Raw genomic sequence first — 19,841 nt, forward strand, 5'->3', positions numbered from 1 at the left:
GCAGCACCAGCAGCATCCTTGGCCAGCTCCATGGGCCGTGCTTCCATCTGCAGACAGCAGCACCAGTGCATCAGCCCAGCAGCACCCCGTGCACAGCGCCCAACAAACACACGCACCACGTGGCATACCTTACCTGGAAAGAGGCTTTATTGAACATAGCTGTAAAATTATCTCTTCAGTTGAATTACTGAATTTGCACAAACATTTCTCTACAGAATAAAAAAAAAAAAAAAAAAAAAATCAAGCCTTGTCATTGTTGTACTGCATCTCGTTGTGCTTTTTATACTCATGTTTGCAAATATGATGCTGTTTTGTTGGTTTGTTTTCGTTTGTTGGTACTCCAATTTCTTGCATATCAGGTTTTTTTTTTAATCCTAGGGTGTTGAGAGAACAAGTAATAATAATAATAATTATAATAATAATACTCCTCTTTAGACAAAAGTCTTTTTTTTTTCTTTTTTTCTTTTTTTTTTTTGTTTTTTAAATGAAGTTAAAAGCTGAGATAATTTAAGGAAAAAGGTCTTCAAATTGTCATAACCAACTGTCAGGGAAATTTACAATGCAGTGGAAAACCAGCTGGCTATTGGGGCAGCTCCAAACCCACGTGTGTTTTGTTGCACAAGTGGAACTTTGACTTCCCTGCAGCAGCAGCAGCAGCAGCAGCAGCAGCCCCGTGCCCAGCTGTGCCTGCAGAGCTCAGCGCTGCACCCCTAAGTGCATCTCCACCACCTCTTCCTCTGGTTGACCCACCTGATCACCTGAAAGGAACAAATAAAAAGCGCTGCTCCCATTTCCAGGACCAACGGAAGCTATTTTCTAATGGGTAATAAGCTGAAAGGCCATGGCTGTCTGGAAGGTTAAACAACAGATAGCTCGTCCGAGAGGGCTTACGCAGCAGCTCAGGTCCATCCACCTCCAGGAACGACTTTGCTTCCTTCGCCTGCAGTCTGCACACCCGGGCTCCGTAGTTTGTTTAGAAAATAGTTTGCACAAACCACATTTTAGCAGTGCAAGCTTCTGTGTTGAAATTATTATTATTCTACATATACTTTTAAATCAGGCTTGTTTCATTGAAGGCACTTGGTTTCCATGGCAATTTATAAAAGATGGTGGTTTGGTTTCTTCACTTCATTAGAACAGATGACTCAGTTGGGGAGGGGAGAGGGGTGTTCGAGTGGCCGCAAGCAAGCTCCGATAAGCCTGTGTCATATGTAAGCCCAGGTGGCACATCCTGGATCGTAATGCATGCAAAAGGAGACAGCATACAGTTATCGAGCATAGCCATGAGAAATGAAACAGAAATGTCTTAAAACAGCTCTGATTCGGGGTTACTCTCTAGGGGAGGTGACAGCCAAAGGCGAAAGGGCCTACATGTTTTTAACTCTACACTAAAAACCTCCTCGAAGGGAAAATGAATGCCAGCTCTTCACATACCCTGTTTACAGTGAGGTGTTGCTCTCTCTGTTTTAATTTTATTATTTCCTCTCTCTCCTCTCCTCTCCTCTCCTCTTTTTTTTTTTTTTTTTTTTTGGCAGGCCATTAGGTTTCCATGGTAACAAGCAAACTATTCATTTGAAACAAAACCAGCCATGACTTTGTGCTTTGACAAGGGTTTCTATCGCTCTGTTCCGAGAGTTCAACCAGATGATGCTGTATTCGTTATTGACCACAAAAGCACCTGAAGGTCTCTTCCTCACTTAGGCCAGATCTCGTTCTCACGCGTGGTTCATAGTGAGTTACACTCCCATGATGCCTTTTACGTCCCCAGTGCTTTTTAATTGGTTTTTTTTTTTTTTTTTTTTTTTTAATTTATTTACGTATTTATTTAACTTTTGAGTCAGTCAGTGGAGGAATCTTTGGTAGTTTGTTTTTAAATGTCCATTTTACAAAGACTCTTTCTTCATGCCAGTGCCTGGTGAATCTTTTGTAGCCTCTGCCAGGATAAGGTCACCTCTGATGACTTAAGACAAACATGAGGATGGTAACTGGGATAAGTCGTATATGCGCTAATGTCCCAACAGCACCTGATCGTAAATCTACAAAAAGGGGGAAAAAGGCAGAATTAAAGCTCTGTGTCATAACGCCAACATGGGGACGGAGGGATGAAAAGAGGTCCACGGGCAATCTTGACAATTGAACTATAAATTGCACACCGTTTTGACTCCCAAAACAATTTTTCACGTTGCTTCATCCATCTGTCCCTCCTGAATCACTGGGGAGGGTTGGGTGTAAGGGGTGCTGCCCTGAGGGAACCCACTGCTGCCAGCATCTGTTGTGTGGGCAGAAAGCAAAACTCTTCTCCTGCAGCCTCTCTGACTTAACCACACAATGCTCTGTTCTCTCACAGAACGCCCATTTCAACAGATGCCTCAATTTTACAGCACAAGAAGCAATTTGCTCTCCCCAGTGTGTAGAAGAGCCACTTACTGTTGGCCGGCTGGTCAGATTTCATACACTCTCCTTCCACAATTGATACATCATCAATAGCAATGTCTCCTTCAATGCCTGGGCCCCGGATCCCTTCAAATATAAGCTGTAAAAAATAAAAGGAACAGCAGTTCATAGGATGGCAAATGGGAAGCACACAGCAGGAAACTTTCCTGAGGGGCTTGGAATACCACGCAAGCACTTCCTATGGGGCAGAATGCAACACGAGCACCTTGTAGCCATTATTTACCATAAAGCTGCTTATCAGCTGGGCACTACTGTTGTACAGAAGAAACCAAGTTATCTGCTCTCCTCTCCCAGTGCAACACGGTGCTGTCCTGCCTCACTGCTGCCTAATTAGCTCTGCAGAGGAGTGGACTCGTTCTGTGTAGCAAGAAATATATTCCCTAGCAAACTTCAAAGCCCTTCTAATGAGATGAAGGAATTATGCAAGGGATACATCTCCCAAGCAGCACCATTTGCACAGCTATCTTTCTTCTCCTTTATTGCTCCCCCCAATTCAGATCTTTGAAATATTTTTGGCTCACTTAGATGAAAAGTTTCTAACCTTTAATCTGTGACAATATTTGCATCAAATCCAACGAATCTTATCAGGGCGTGCTGTGGGACTAATGGAGAAATTAACTCTTGGAGGTAGAGCCAATTTGACAAAAAATATTAATACCATCTGGAGCAAAATGCTTAAATTACACCTCATAATGAGCTTGCTGCGTTAGGGAGGTGTCTGGGGCACTCTCTTTATCCACTGATTTCAGCAGCACACAAGTCCAAGCCTATTCTAGCAGCTTCCAACATTTCTATGCTCATCTCTATAGTTCAAAGCTTCTCATGTGAAATGAATAACCTTCACTAAACAATAAGTAAATACCGAGAGCAGTGGAAAACGCCCTTGCAAACCACAGAGGGCATGAGCATCACCCAAGGACCAGGTTGGATGGGGCACTGGGCCACCTTATCTGGTGCTTGATTTAGTGGTTGGCAGCCCTGCCTGTGGCAGAGGGATTGGAACGAGATGGTTTTTAAGGGATCTCTCAAGCCCTGACTGGCTTCCCAATCGTGCTTTTCAATGCCCTTGTTCTTATTCCCTGCAGTCTTCTTGCCCAGTTCCATCCCTCTCTGTTCACCTCAACCACCACATCATGTGCCTTTTGTACATCCCTCTCCACTAATTCTCCTTTCATTTTTTCCTTCACAATGCTTCTGTGGCTGCCTATGCCAAAGCACTTCTGTTCCATCACTGCCTCTCACACATAGGGATGAGACAAAAGGTTGTCTTCCCTTCCATCTACCCATGAAGTGAACACAACCCACATATCCAGGATGGCCATTTTGGTTCACGCTCAATGACTGTTCCCAAAGGTCTCTTTAGGGGGCCCCAGGAATCCCAGGAACCAGCAGCTGATGTTTTGGACCTGTTCCATTTGAAAACAGCTCATGGCATGAACAAGAGCTGCTTCTAAGAATTTATCAGCATCTCACTGTCAAACCAAAACTGAAATGTCTGAAGCCTGGCACAATGTGTGGTGAATGAAGCAAACAGATTGCTCTGCAAAGACGGATCCTTTCTTTTTTCATGGAAAACCCAAGTGTTCCCCAAGATATCTAACAAAGACTTTACACTATGGACCCTAAATGGTTTTTCATAGGGAATAATTTCATATTCCAGTTGGTAGTCTACAATTATATATATGTATACATATATTATATGAGCTAACAACACTGTCTAAGAACCGAAAGGCATTTCCTCTCAGAGGAAATAGCTGCTGTTCTGCCACTGACGTGTGCATGATTAAGCTCTGTGGTGCTCACCTATTTGCAGCAAGGAAAGCAATTACCTGCCCATAAAGCAGCTTTCAGGGCTGAAATGATGCTGTGAAATCCTGTGTCAGAAACAAGGGTCAGTGAATGCGTGCCCCAGACCTGATGTCTCCATCTGCAGTGCCTGCTGCCTGCTGCTTGGGCACCGCAAAGCACGTGCAGCCCAGCACCGTCCCTTACCTGGAATGAAGTCGGGGGGTTGATATTGACACGGGCTTGGTTCCAGTGCTGGCCCTTATTTCCACTTGAAGACCACAAGGGGTTCTCTATCGCGGTCTGGCCTTTCAGTCGCAGGTAAACATTCAAGCTTCCTGGAAGAGAGGGCAAGGAGGTGAGCTGGTGAGCTGAAAACCGAGCTGGGAGGGTAAAACCCTGAGCTGGCCAAACTGGGGCTGGGTGCTGGACCAGTGGTGGTGATGGGACAATGCACTCCTGTGCTGCACATCTGAAAGATATCTCTGCAACGCAGTGGAGGTGGATATGAGGGTTTCTTCTCCCATACTGAAAAACTTTTACACTTGGGAGAACTGTGCCGTGGTGAACTCTCAGTGGAGTGTTGAGTGGTGGCTCAGCAGCAAGCTGGGCCCTGAGGCAGGGAGCCATGTCCCTTGCTCCCAGCAGCTCTGGAAGTACACATGGCTTTCTGGCGGGACTGTAAGGAGTTTTTTGTGCATTAGTGCAAAGGAGGCATCTCCAGCCACCTTACCCAAATGCCCAACTTCTTGTTTACCCTGGACATGGTTTACTAATACAAATGCATCTGAAGTAGGTATGATGCGTTTAGTCCTGGTGAGAAGCATTTTGCAAGGACAAGACAATCCTCATTTGAACCTCAGTAAATCCTCAGGAAAAAAAAACCCTCAAACCTCAACTCTGGGTGTGTCCCCACCACTGACCATGAAGGTTTTGGTTCCAGCACAAATGTTCTTTGCAGCAAGTGTGAGATCCCAGCACTCAGCTCCCTTCTGCGCAGTGCTCCCCCTTTTCTGATGGGCTGTGAGCAAAAACAAGGCTGTCCATGAGCACCAAGAGCAGCACTGTCTTCATTGAGCAGAGTTTAGCAAATCACTGTTTGGAGGTATTGCTCCTCTTGCTCACCGTTCTGACTGCAGATGTGTGGGGCAGTGTCTCTGTGCTATGGGAATCACTGCATCTGCCTTCAAGAATGCTCAGACAGTCAGGTTCACACAAAACCACGTTTCTCAGGGAGTCAGAAGTGGCATCTGGGAGGCTGACACAAATCACATTTGTGAGGAGACCTCTCAGATCTGAGGCAGCTGCGGAGTGACTCAGCTCCTGCTAATAAAAACTTCTTATTTCGAGCAATAGCAAAACTCAGTGCCTTGAAAAGCATGAGCTAAAAGGGGAATGGAGGAGTGAGTATTCTCATCACGGCTGCTTCAGCAGGATGCCCATCTCCTGGGAAGGAGAAGGGAAATGGTGCTGCTGGAGAAGCTGGGCAGCACCGGTCCCTCCTGCAGCATTTATTTTCAAATGCATGGGAGGTGAACAAGCTGCACAAAGGAGGAATGGATTGTAGCAGTGATAGTCCATCTCTGCCTGCAATGGGTACACCAAAAAGACCTCATCCTGCCATGTGCAGAAGGGAAATGTTTGCTTCTCCCATTCTGTCCTCAAAAAACTTCTACGCCTGGTGAAGCTGTGATCTGTTCACTGCAGGGAGTGGGGCCAGACAACCTCTTAGGCCCCTTCCAATTCAAACCAATCTGTTTTAACTGTGCTGGGTCCAAGGCAGGAGAATAGGCAGGACTTCAGACAGCACTACTTGAAGTTACAGCACTACACAGAAAGTTACTTCTCATGAAGACTAAAAGCAATGCCAATATCAAAGAAGGGAAAGAGAGATGGTAATTATTTCACCCATTTGTGCAGGCTGCCATGCTGCAGGGCTGTGTGGAATCACTAAATAATTTAGGTAAGAAAAGCACGTAAATCCATCACTGCTGAGGTTACAGAGATTTAAGGTTGTTTGTATCACTCTGGAGCATAGGAAGTTCCGCACCAATGTGCGCAAGAACTTCTTTACGGTGAGGGTGACGGAGCACTGGAACAGGCTGCCCAGGGAGGTTGTGGAGTCTCCTTCTCTGGAGATATTCAAGACCCGCCTGGACGCCTACCTGTGCGACCTGGTGTAGGGATCCTGCTTTGGCAGGGGGGTTGGACTCGATGATCTCTGGAGGTCCCTTCCAACCCCTACGATTCTGTGATCACTCCCAGCCTCTCAGTGTCATGGAATTTCTTGAAATTAATAGCAGCTGATCGCAGTCTTATTTCAAACATAAAATAACCATTCCTGTACCAAATCACAGGATCACAGAATGGTTTGAGTTGGAAGGGACCCTTACAGGCCATCTGGTCCCACTCCTGCAATGCACAGGGACACCCACAGCTCCATCAGTGCTCACAGCCCATCCCTTGACCTTGGCTGTCTACAGGGATGGGGCATCACTGCCTCTCTGGGAGAACTGCCAGAGCTTCCCTGCCCTTACTGCAAAAAACTTCTTCCTTATCTCCAATTTAACTCTCCCCTCTTTTAGTTGGAAACCATTATCCTGTCACAAAAGCCCCTGCTAAAGACTCTGTCCCTTTCCTTCTTACAGCCCCATTAGATACGGAATGGCCGCTCTCAGCTTTCCCCAATGCCTTCTCTTCTGCCCCTGCCCCTCATGGCCACAAACCTGCCCAAAATGTGACATGTGCAACAAATGCCTTGCTTTGAAATTCAACATGTTCTTCCAAGAAGGCTTTAGAAAAGGGCTTTGCCTTTGCAAGTGCTGTGGGGAGGACAAGTTGGCTGTGTCATTCTCACTGAGGTGTGCCCAGCAAGAGTTTGCCCATACATACAGTCGTTCAGAGCTCCAGACAGATGGGAGTCAGAGACCCAAACTGTGTCCAGGAGCAGCAGGTGTGAATGATGGAAATTCATTTCTTGGTGTCATCCCACTGAGAGGGCTGGGAGCTGCAGGCTGCACAGCTCAGCAGCAAAGACCTGGGCAGCTCCCAGTGGCTCTGATGATAAGAAAAATGGCTGTTCTCACAAAGTCAATTAGCAGTGCTCCACACTTGAGGTGCGGATGGGAAAATCAGAAACACCGATGGCTTAAAAAAACAGTGATAGCTATAAAGCAGCTACAACCTCATTCTCTCTCAATACACAGATATAATAAGGACAGCGACTCCTCATTCTCTTATTCCCCAACAATGGCTCATTGTTTGCTGCAAATCAAGTAATGGGATCTTCTATTTCCTTTCTGTTTAAGGTAATGTACCTTCTCCCTTTGAAGTATGTGGAGAACAGCATGGGCAGTTTCCTTGGCAGCCAGCAGCCTCAGAGCTGGCCACTGGGAATTAAACTCCAACTTGTGAGCAAGAGCCATCTATTTCAGGCAGAGAACACTTCATCCTCCTGAATCGAACCACCTGGCATGGGATGTAGGCCCCTGCTTATCTCGCCAGAGCCGTGCCACAGCTTCAGTGCTAATCTCAGATCTGCGCTCTGTCTCTGCAAAGGCTCCCAAGCACCCAAGCACCACTCCTTACCGCTACCGACATTTTCAGGCTCTTCTCCAGAGGCACCAAGACCTGAGCAGCAGGCACGGATGCAGAGCAGGATAAACTGGATGACTGCTTTTTCCAGCATAGTGCAACAGCCATGTTTTCAAATTGATGTCACTGGGGTCATTCGTGTAAGAACGGTGAATGATGCCTCCTTTCCCCCTATGCCTCCATCCCAGCACCAGTGACAGAGCATCTAGGATGATCCTCCATTTTTTTAATTAGGGATCATTCGCATCTCTGCTGGAAATGCAGACATGTTTTGATTTGCACAGAGATTGTTTTGGAAACAAAACTTTCCCCATGAGACAGAGGAGTAATAAGCCTAATACTCTTTGAAAATCCTATGGATAATTAGGGAAAATAAAGCCCAACAGAAATGCGGACATACAGCTCTGAAGTCTGCTGAACAATGCTATGACAACATGGACAAAAAAATGAAGGGTTAATGGCCTTGTATCTTCTCTGAATGGTGGCCCATAGGTACAAGGGAGGAACAGGCTGGAATTTGTTTAAGCCCCATCCCCCTGCAAGACACTCCAGTTTTCAGGGAGAACCAGTGAAGAACTGGCAGCTGAAGGTCATTGAAAAGAGAGAGCCCTCAGCACAGAGATCATACGTGAGGTGTCAGTTGGCAGCTCCTATCCTGACAGTGCATATTGAAGCCCTTATGGGCAGTGATTATCCCTGCGCAGGGATAAGAGGAACCTTCTATGTGTATATTGGCTGCAAATTCCAGAACAGCAGTGAAGGGTCAAGGGTTCATGGTAAAACTGTCAATTTGATGTAGTAACAAGATTCAGACATATCTACATGGTATTAATCCTTAATAAAATGGCACTCTTCTGAAAAATATATATATATACATATTATCAATTAAATAATCACAGAGAATCACAGAATTTTGAGGTAGGAGGCATCTCTGGAATTTGTTCCAGAACATTAGGTTGCCCAGGACAGTGGCCAATTGGATTTTGGATGTCTCCAAGGACAGAGACACTGCTGGTCAATCTGTGCCCATGTTTGAACACCTTCACTGTGAAATGAAAATTCTTACCAATCTGATGAATTCCTTGCATTTCTGTTTGTGCCCATTGGCATTCTGCCTTGGGCAGAAATTATTTCCATGATCAGAAGGTGAGCACAAGACTGAAGGTGAGCTCAGAAGACTGAACTGCTTGCATGAAATTTCAGCTTTAAAATAGCTGTTCAAAATATGACTAGAATCACCCACAGGCCAAACTTTTGTCAGAATAAAGATAACTTTAGCTACATAACTTTCAGCAGCATAAATATGAAAAGAGAAACTAAACAGTGTGCTGCAATGGAACATATATCTTCTAAATGAAGGTTATGGAGTATAGGTAATCTGAAATGCAGATTAGGACTGATTTACCTGGGCAAAGCATTGTGCTGTAATAGAATCACAGAATCACAGAATCGTAGAATTGCTCAAGTTGGAAAAGACCTTAAAGATCATCAAATCAACTGCAACCTAACTACCCCAACTCTAACAACCCTCCACTAAATATAATAAACCTAAATATAATAACCCCAAAATATAATAATAAACTAAATATAGAAACTCCTTTCCTAAAAATGAAGCAATTTCTAAGACCACAAACCTTCCAAAAATCATTCAAGTGGTGACCTCACCAATGCAACCATTCCTAGCATAACCATGTGCATAAATCACTGAAGTCTTAGAGCATCACTACTCTTGAGGTTTTTCTCTTCCCTTTTTTACTATCCTCACGTGAGCAATATAGGTGATAGAGTTCACACCTGGGGGATCAGATGATATACATTTGCTGATTTCATTTCTTGGATGCTTTCTGTATTCCCATGTGCTTTCTAACATTTTGTCAGAATATGATAATACTGAATTTAGTAAAGATGGCTGCATTCAAACACATGGCTGATACTATTAATTTATCATCTTTCTGTCTTTGGAGACAGAACACTTTTGTAAAAAGTTGTTCATAGAATCATAGAATGGCTCGGGTTGGAAGAGACCTCAAGGATCATGAAGCTCCAACCCCCCACCACAGGCAGGGCCACCAACCTCCACATTTCAGAGCAGCCCAGGTTGCCCAGGGCCCCATCCAACCTGGTCTTGAACACCTCCAGGGATGGACGGGGCATCCACAGCCTCTCTGGTTTCAAAACAAGACCACTGGACCACAGTAGCTAAAATGATGTCATCTATATTTTTTAACATTAGAGAAGTGACATTGAGGGATTTTGTTTTTTGACATCCAAGTGTCCATATCACAATAAAAAAAAATAGTCGTACACCCAATCACTAACTGTCACTGTCACCACCTTCATCTGTGGGTCAGCTCCTTTGTCTATGTGTCAGCCCTCTATGTGTCAGCTCAAGAAATGACACAGAAAAGAACAATTTCAGCCAAAATAGAGAAGGACGGAAGGGCAGCCCAGGAGAAAGACCAGAACTGCAAAAATTAGGGGTCACTTTTTTGTGGGCAGATGTCAACCTCAATGGCTATTTTTCTTATATATATCCCAACTTTAAGAAGTTCCAGAAGAACTCTTCGACCCTTAATGGTCATAACTCTGCTCTTCACTGTCCTATAGCAGAAGTAGGAGCACTCTGTACTTCTTTCACTCAGCATGGCACGGTTCCAGATCCTCCTGCAACGTGGAGTGAGCAGAATTTACACCGGGGGCTTCGTTGAGTGCTCAGCAGTGCAGACAGCTAACAGAACGGAGCGAGCTGTCTGCTCTATTTATAACCCAAGCTCTGCCTGCAGGCAGCTGAATGTTTCCCAAAGCGACCACCAGAATGCACTACGAGGATGTGCTTGCCCTTGAAAATATCTGTAAAAATACACCGAGTCAGGGCAGCGTGGCACTGGAAAGCCTCCCAACGCACTGGTAAGCACCAAGAACCCACAGGGATTTACAGGATTTAGAAAAATTGGCTTAGGTTTATACTTTTACATTTTCCCACACTTTTTTTTTTTTTTTTCTTTTTTTCTTTAACACTGTGCAAAGTAATTAAATGTGTGTCTTGAAAGAGCTACAACTAAAAATAGACCTAAAGATTCACCTTGGAAAGATCTGCTCCCATAGCTTTTGAGTGAATTGTTCAAGGCTTTCCTTTAGGACCCATGTGCTGCTGCATAGCACACGGGCTGTGCTGCTAATTGCTTCATCCCTAAACTTGTAAGGAGAAATTCAACACACCGTGACCAGGCAAAAAACATTCAAAACCAGGCAAAGCCTTTGCAAATCTTCACACTTTCAAGAGTCCCTGCTCAAAACCCCATGTGTACACAACATGCTCTTGTCAACCGTTAGAGGATTCCTGCTAGCTTACTGATCATGGGGAAAAGTTTTAAGACCAAAAGAATGCTCTCAGGTGCCTCTCTTGCCAGCCTTGGTTGTAGCTGGTTTTGGAAGTGATCCTGTGTTTCCCTTCCATATATCTGGACATTTCTCCTGTTATCTCTCCCAAAATGAAAAGACAAGGTCATTGGCTCTCTCCTACCTATGTGCTGTCCATACATGTGATAGTAGAAGCTAAAACAGTAGGCTGTGTTCGTAGCTCCATAGGGATTTTTTGGAGCAACGCTGAAAACAGGACTGACGAGCCGGGCCTTCTCCCCTTCCAGCCTGGGGCGTGACGTCTCAATGTACATGTAGAAACCTAGGAAAGGACAAATGAAAATTGTTATGTTGTGGTCTTAAAAAACCAACACAATACACACACAGGAAGATATCGGGCTATCTTGATTAATTTTTCACGTTCATCTAAGAACACCACGGTTTCTGGGTCATATTTGTTGTGCACTAAACCCATACATTTTCCACAGCTGATTCAAAGATGTTTTCTAGCAGGAGTAAAATCAGGGCTCGCAGGTCAGTACTCATAAACAACTTCATATTGATATAACATCATATATGCTCAAGAAAAGAAAAAATCTTTATGATGGAGTTCAGACTTGAGACTCAAGGTTGCAATTTGTTCCTATAAACAATGAGAGGGAGAATTTTTAAAATAAGGTAAAAAAAAAAAAAAATCTTGATGGAAACCTTCCAGTGAACATTTTAAACTGCCCGTGTCAATCCCAGTTCAACGGCTCACAAGAAGAAAATATTCATTTATTCTGGAGTGCACCAACAGAGGCGCATTTACTTAATCCAACCAAGCAAATATGATGCAGTATGATTTTTTCCCTCTTGGTAATAGAGGGCATGGGGCACACAATAAAATAGCTCAAGTTACTGCAGTACTTGATAAATTCAGCACAATATGTCTGACTTTTCAAATGAAAATAAATACCGCAGTCAAGACGGCACACTTCTGTTAACAGGAGTAGCAGATTGAAAATTACATGTTTTAGCAACACCCAAAGTAAAAACGGGGCAAAAAGACCTCACTGTGATAGTCTGAGAGTCCAAGTTAGAATTTAAATGACATAAAACAGAAGAATAGTTCAAGATGTGATAGAATATTTCCCCACCAGGCTGTAACGTAGAAGTGATCGGTTGGAAATGGCGCAATAGAAATAACACAAGATGGTTAATGGCGCTGTTAGTGGGCTCTGATATGGACTGGCCTCACGCCTCAGCTCCGGCAGTTCCTTTCTGAAGTCCCTGAGGTGTGCTCATCTTGGTGTGGTTAGGAAGGACACAGCTGGCTGGAGATCCCTGACCCCAGAGCAGCTGCAGAGTTCCCAGTGCAGGTGGAATGGGCGCACCCTGGAGCTTACCTTCCTTGGAGCCAGTCCGGTCTGCGTTCGGCCCTGTGTTGGGAGTGTATTTTGTGTCTCTAGTGGCAGTGCTTTGCTTTGTCCAGTCAAAGTTGTCCGTATCGTCTTGAGTGAAAAGGCAAATGTTACCATCCTCAAACCCACAGTGGAACTCTCCTGTCAACACAGCAAATGAGAGGAGATTTAATGCCTGAAAAGACTCAATGCTTGCTTACCTCTCCATGAGAACGGATGTATTAGAATCACAGAATCACAGAATTGCTCAGGTTGGAAAAGATCTTAAAGAACATCGAGTCCAACCTAATCATACTACCCTAACTAACAACCCTCCGCTAAATCACGTCCCTGAGCACCACATCCAAGCTGTATTCAAACACACTGTAGGTTGGTGCTCATTAACAGCACTGGAAATAGATATACATTTATTTTACATCGTTCTCTACTGTTGATTATACGTTCTCTTTTAAGTGACCCCGATGAAAAAAAGGCACAGTCATCATCCTGTGTTAATGCTACTCGAAATTAATTATCTTCAGTCTTGTCTAGATCCTCCTCACATATTCAGCTATGAGTAACAGTCCTTAGAGACAATGCCTCTACTGACCCAGCTACAATTTCTAAAGAGCTGAGAAGAATGGATAGCATGTCTATAAAACATGAACTCTGTGGGAAAAAAGGAAGCGGTAGGTTCTTTTGGTTTAGGGATAAGAACATTTAGGAGAAGCGTACGGCACCTCTTCAAAAGGAAAACGTGGTCTGCAATGCGGTATCTCTTAAATTACTCTCAGTAGTCAATAGGGATGGGAAAACAAATAATGACTAGATAAGAGGAAATATTATTTAGAGTAGACATGATGAACCCCAATCAGGATTATTGGGATCCTCTCTTTTGTGAAGCAGGTCTGTCAGACACCATCCCAATGATCCCACCTTTGAGTTATGATGGGTTGGGGAAGTCTTATAATCAGGCATTTAGGAACAAAACAAACCAGAACTTCAAGGTTCACTTTTCACCTCAGAACAGAATGAGGCCTCGTGTAAAATGTGCAAAAGCTTAATTTTATACACACGAGCAGTTCCTGCTGAGTTTACTCTTCCAGCAAAGTCAATTGATTTATCTGAGAAAACAAGCAAATCTCCCTTCTCCTGGGAGAATGCAGCTGTCTGCATACTGTGTAAGCTACAGCATTCGTTATAGGGGTGCAATTTATATTCATTGTTAGGAGAAACTCTAACACCAGGCACCATTCATCTGTGTTAAACTCAGAAGGTGTATAAATGTTTGCAGGTTTGGGGCTTCAGTAAACTATAAATCCACTTCAGCCACTGGAGCTTCACTGCAAATCAGTAAAGACAGAAGGACCTGGAGCTTAGCTTGGATATGTAGTGCTAAGCAAGGATGCTGTTTTGAAGCTTATTTAAAATCATATAATGCTGCAAACTGAAAAAAACAGGCCTGACAATTCCTCCCAATCCACCAGGTGCATTAGGAGTGCTTTCCAAGCCTTCTTCATTCTGCCTCTGCTCATGCTGAGCAACACAAACTTCCTGCTGCGTAGCAGTCAGCACGAAGCACTGCTCCAAACACCATGTTGCCACAAAAACCGAGTCCACAGAAACCTCCATGCCCATTAGCACCTCAGGCTTGATTTCTTGATCAATTTATGCCTTTATTAGATCCTCCAGGAGGATTAACTCGGAAACGTGGCTGAAAGCCATCAAGGCGATGAGGAGCCCATTTCAGGACTTCAGTTTGATTCTGGAGGTAGTGCTTTTTGAATGAATGAATTTGAAATGATGAAGAGGGAACACACAAAACCATTCAGCACAGGAGCACCTCCATAAGCACCACGGAGGAGAAATACAAACACTGGCCTGACAGCAGTTCTGCTCGAGAGATGAGCATATGAAAGAAGAACACCTGGGCTGTGAACTCCATCCAAAGTCCTTCCAGGGAGAATGGGTGCAGACCAACACCTTCATCGTTGTCTCCAAGAGCAGGAGGAGAACAAAAGACCCTTGCAAAGGTCTTGAATGAGCAGTGACACCACGGAAGCACTCTGACATGCGTTGTTTGGTTGACACTACATTGGGCCTCCACTTCTACACACCCTTCCTATAGCATGCAAGGTGCTGCTTCTACACAATGAGACAAAATGAAAAGGCCAAACAGTGGCGAAAGGAGTAAAATTCTGCCTATCAGATCCAGTCCTGCAGCAAAGTGATTTAAGACAAAGCATTTCCAGCTATTCAGTGGTTCCTACCACTGCCCCTCCAGTTGCTTAAAAGCTGCATTTCCGTGTCACAGTGTGCCCTCAGAGCTTCGTTAAGAAATTCCACCACATCAGCAGAACAAAATCCACATCAGCCTTTTCTTCAAGTGAAACAAATTAATGCATTCAGGCTAGATGAAGAAAGGCAAGTAAAAGTTTGCCATTTATCTAATATGAAAATACCAGTTTCACGTGGAACACTGTCATTTGGAATGCATTGGAAAAGGTTAGTGCTAAATATTCTTGGCACTAAACACCTTGTGAAAAATAACAGATGAATACAAATGGAAAGTAGTTCCCTGGGATTAGCTCTATACTTCCCTTGTGCAGGAAGTGGGGCTGTTAGAAAGAAGGAGACAGACTCTTCAGCGGTGTCTCTTCTGTCAGGACAAGGGGAAATGGCTTGAAACTAAAAGAGGGGAGAGTTAGACTGGAGATAAGGAAGGAGGTTTTTTTTTCTAAGGGCAGTGAAACACTGCACAGACTGCCCAGAGGGGCGGTGCTGCCCCATCCCTGCAGACAGCCAAGGTCTGGGGATGGGGACTGAGAACTGATGGAGCAGTGGGTACCAAAAATGGTCCCAAACACCATTAAGGACAGGGATGAATTGTTGGTCCAAACCCTCACTAACGCAAGTTATTAAATAAATTTATTGCCAATCATGGCAAAATATGAAACCCTTTTCAAAGGGCAAGGCTCTTCATTTTAATATGAATTCTTTTTCCATAAAATTCAAGTTGAATGACTTTTTCACATCTTATGTCTTCCATTATTCAAGCGTAACGTCTAATTGCACTCATTGATATGAAATTCTTAAATATTCATAGAATCACAGAATCACAAAATCACAGAATCACAGAATGGCCCAGGTTGGAAGAGACCTCAAGGATCACGAAGCTCCAACCCCCCACCACAGGCAGGGCCACCAACCTCCACATTTCACAGCAGCCCAGGCTGCCCAGGGCCCCATCCAACCTGGCCTTGAACACCTCCAGGGATGGACGGGGCATCCACAGCCTCTCTGGGCAGCTGTTCCAGCACCTCACCTCTCATAGTGTGAGACATCCAACCTAAATCTTCCCTCCTTCAACTTCACACCATTTTCCCTTGTCCCTTTTGAAGAGTTGGCTCACCTCCTGTTTATAGGCTCCCTTTAGGTACTGGTCTACAGTGTACAGTAGTTTGGTCTACTGTAAACTGTTTACATTAAACAGCTTATTTATATGTCACACACATACACACAAAAGTAGCCCTAAGGCAAAATCTCAGTTTTCCAGTCATTTGATGCTACTTCCTTATCTACTGCAAAAATCTCATGAGAACGAATGTTCTCTGCCATGTGATTATTCCAGAATTTGAGCAGGAAGGTGTGCCTTCAGTTTCCAGATATTTTCCCCAGTTGAATAGGGCACTTACTCTTCATTCACAGTGGTGTAAATAAAGTTAGAATTCAGCCCAACAGGTTTAGAAAGAATCAGAAGCTGGTTGGCGTTATATAACATACAACATCACCATTCATCCTGCATTCTCAGTGACATAAAATGAGATTGTAGAAAGCATGGATAAAGATGAGATCGAATTTGCTGTGGAGCCAGAACTTCTCTTTCCCAGCAGATTTCTCTCCTGTCAAAGGGTTTCACTCAAGAAGTCACTGGGGAAAAAAGCAAGCCTTCAAGATTTAACCATCTCTTTGGTTGTCTGAAAGAAATGCCACCGGGTGCCCTATAGCTCCCAGTGGGCAAACTCTCCCATTAGCAGGGGTTCACAGCTAGACAGACTCAGAAGCAGAGGAAGGAAATGGTGGGCAGGTTGCCAGAAGTCTCTCTCCCTGGAGCCAGCAGGGTTTTGACCTGAAGGGTGATTGGGGTGTCACCTGCACTGAGCCACGTGCCTGGCAGAGCTGCTGCTTTGAACTGTGCAATAGAGACATTCTGAAAATGAGACAATTTCAGATCTTAAAATCATAGAAGATTATAGAGGGAAGCACATGGGAGTGCAATGCTTTTTTTTCCTTAACATCAGAGAGTATATGTTTAATACATTAATTAGCAAGGGCCTCATCTACTGCTCACTTAAGTCAATGAGATTGGATCCTTCAGCTCCCACGAGCTTTAAACTGAGCCCTGATTAATTATTAATGCGTCTCACAAGACCTTCAGCAAATAAGTTTAAAATTTACAGAAAAGTTTGGCCATCATCTGAGAGACAGACAGAGGCTGCTTGCACAGCCTGCTGCAGCTTCTCTGCCTGCCTATGGCTGCACCATGGCAGCAATAATGGAAGAGCCCCACTCCATTTACAGGAGCATTTCTGCATATGTGATTAAAAGCAAGAATAACATCAGAGTATATCCCACAAAACACACAAAATATACTCTTGCTACTGAAAATCAACCATGAAGTAGACAGGTGGGGGATAAAGTCAGATGTTAGTGTTAGAATGAAGCTGTTTTTCCTAGCTCCAGCTCAGTTTCCTGTCTGCTGTACTGGCAAAGGTTTGGTGCGCACGTGTGATTTGAGTGGGAAACAGCTGTACCAGGAGACATTCATGTGCTACTGAGCACCACACATCAGCCAGGACACAGTCAGAACAATTCTATGAGCTGCTGACTGCAGCTGGAAGGATTGCAGTAACTCACTCAGAATCATGGAATCACAAAATGACAGAATCACAGAAGGGGTAAGGTCAGAAGGGACCTCTGGAAGTCATCTTACCCAATCCATGCTCATGTAGATGTACTTCAAGAGATGCACATGTAGTTCTCACGCAAGGAGAACTTTGGAAAATGTTATAAATGTACTTTTCCTCTGAGATGTTTACAATGTCTGCTAAGGCTCAGACACAGGTTCTGCTCAGTTACACAATCATAGAATTGCTCAGGTTGGAAAAGACCTTAAAGATCAAGTCCAACCTCAACCTGATTATACTACCCTAGCAACAAAGATGGGCTGGAGCTACAGTATGTCCTTCCTCCATCAGCTGTTCTCTAGCACTTTTCAGAACAAGAGGAATGAACACCATCAGGCTCAGCATGCACACAAAACTAAGAGGCATGGCAACTGAAAGTGGAATAATTGTCAGTCACTTTTTAAGCACAAAGGACAACAGGTGCAAGGACAGCTCTTCAAGTGAATAAAAGATAAAGAAATACTTACGTAGGTGTGGATTTACTGGAGCTGAAAGAGAGAGCGAAAATAAAATTAGCATAAAGGGAAAAACTTAATTAACCAACACACAGATGATCCTAAATTGCCCACTGATCATTCTTCCCCTTCCTGAGGACCCTGATTATGGGTTCCACATTAACACAGTCATCAAAACTGATGCTGTCCTTTCTGAGCAAGTTTTGCAGCTTCCTGACAAGCCAAAGGCAATGGCTTCCATGAGAAAAGCCTCTTCCACTCATTACACGTGCTCCATCATTATCACATGCAGCCTGGGGAATGAGATGCTGTAATTAAGTATCAAAGCCAGTTTATTGGCACAGACACTGTAGGGAAGAGGACAGCTGCACAGCAAAACTTCACGGTGATGCCTTCGTGCAGGAATCCAACAAAAGACACAGGAAGGATGTATTCATCCGAAGCAGAGGTTCTGCATTATGCCTTATTCAATTGTTGGTCTTATCGATGTTCATGGATATTTAATGTAACAAACTATTCTTCTGTTAAATAAACAGTACTATTCTTCAGTTTGTGAATGGATAGCACTTGCATTCTTCCCAGAAATCACAATTTTCTTTTTAAGCAGCAGGAAACAAAAGCACAGCAAGTTGGAGAGAAGAGGTTTGATCCCATTAGGCCAAGAGACACAACCAAGCAAAAAAATAACCAAAAAAACAACCAACAAAACTGCAACCCTACTGCAGAAATCCTCTTCTAGGGGGAAATGTTTTAAAGACATTTAGAAGACAAAGAAAGGTGAGGCGTGCTGTCCCCAGGGCTGCCAGGACTGCAGCACCCATGCCCATTAGATGCTGCTTTCCAGGGCTTTGTTCCTGGAGATGGAGAAGCGAAAAAGCAGTTCTGCCCTCCCCTATCACAGAATCACAGAATCACAGAATTCCCAGGTTGGAAGGGACCTCAAGGATCATGAAGCTCCAACCCCCCACCACAGGCAGGGCCACCAACCTCCTCATTTAATGCTAGACCAGGCTGCCCAGGGCCCCATCCAACCTGGCCTTGAACACCTCCAGGGATGGACGGGGCATCCACAGCCTCTCTGGGCAGCTGTTCCAGCACCTCACCACTCTCACAGCAAACAACTTCCCCCTGACATCCAACCTCAATCTCCCCTCCCTCAACTTAAAACCATTTCCCCTTGTCCTGCAGTTATCTACCCTTTCAAAGAGTTGATTCCCCTCCGCTCTGTAGGCTCTCTATGCATCCACCTCTGCCCATTCCCTGCCTCATGGGAGGGATAGTTGATGACCACTCCTCTTTGGAGGCATCAAAACCAAATTTCCACCATTGCAAAGAGGTATTGAGATAACTTTGCTGAAAAATATTATTTCTGTCTCCTCTCTGGGTCTGTGCAACATCCTTTGTGACTGAGCATGATGACTGGTGCTGGGCATCCTTGGCACAGGTGATGAAATGTACTCTTGTTTAACAGAACCTCAACAAAATCACAAAAAGCTCTCAATTCCTAATTCTTTAATACTGAGGTTCACCTATCAGCCAGAGGATGGAACAGGATGAAAGGCAAACCTTAGTCATGCTTACAGATGTCAGGAACTGGAATGGCTGCCAAGGGAGGTGGTGGAGTCGCCATCTCTGGCAGCATTCAAGAGGTGTCTGGACGAGGAGCTGCGAGATCTGGTTTAGTGCTTGTGGTAGCAGTAGTAGTGTGAAGACGGTTGGACTAGATGATCTTATAGGTCGTTTCCAACCTTGTGATTCTATGATTCTATGATTCTAACTCCTGTTTTCTGACCCTAGCTAAGTTTCTACTTAGCTCTAACCTCGACCTGAAGTTTTTAAAACAG

The 19,841-nt window shown here is 44.3% G+C and overlaps 1 protein-coding gene across 1 annotated transcript in view; it reads right to left on the reverse strand.

Moving 5' to 3' along the window:
* Positions 1–479: 479 nt before the first annotated feature.
* MDGA2 (MAM domain containing glycosylphosphatidylinositol anchor 2) overlaps positions 480–19,841 on the reverse strand; it is a 367,028-nt gene continuing 347,666 nt past the window's right edge. Inside the window, exons 12-17 of the mRNA XM_090141907.1 lie at positions 18,010–18,030; positions 12,582–12,737; positions 11,357–11,515; positions 4,447–4,577; positions 2,428–2,533; positions 480–2,036 (exon numbers count right to left, since the gene is read on the reverse strand). Of these exons, the coding sequence (XP_089998033.1) occupies positions 1,948–2,036; positions 2,428–2,533; positions 4,447–4,577; positions 11,357–11,515; positions 12,582–12,737; positions 18,010–18,030 (662 nt within the window). The 3' untranslated portion in view covers positions 480–1,947. The remainder of the gene's footprint in view (positions 2,037–2,427; positions 2,534–4,446; positions 4,578–11,356; positions 11,516–12,581; positions 12,738–18,009; positions 18,031–19,841) is intronic.

The sequence above is a fragment of the Phasianus colchicus genome, chromosome 5 (genome assembly GCF_987193195.1).
Source record: "Phasianus colchicus chromosome 5, bPhaCol1.hap1.1, whole genome shotgun sequence".
NCBI classification, from domain to species: Eukaryota; Metazoa; Chordata; class Aves; order Galliformes; family Phasianidae; genus Phasianus; species Phasianus colchicus.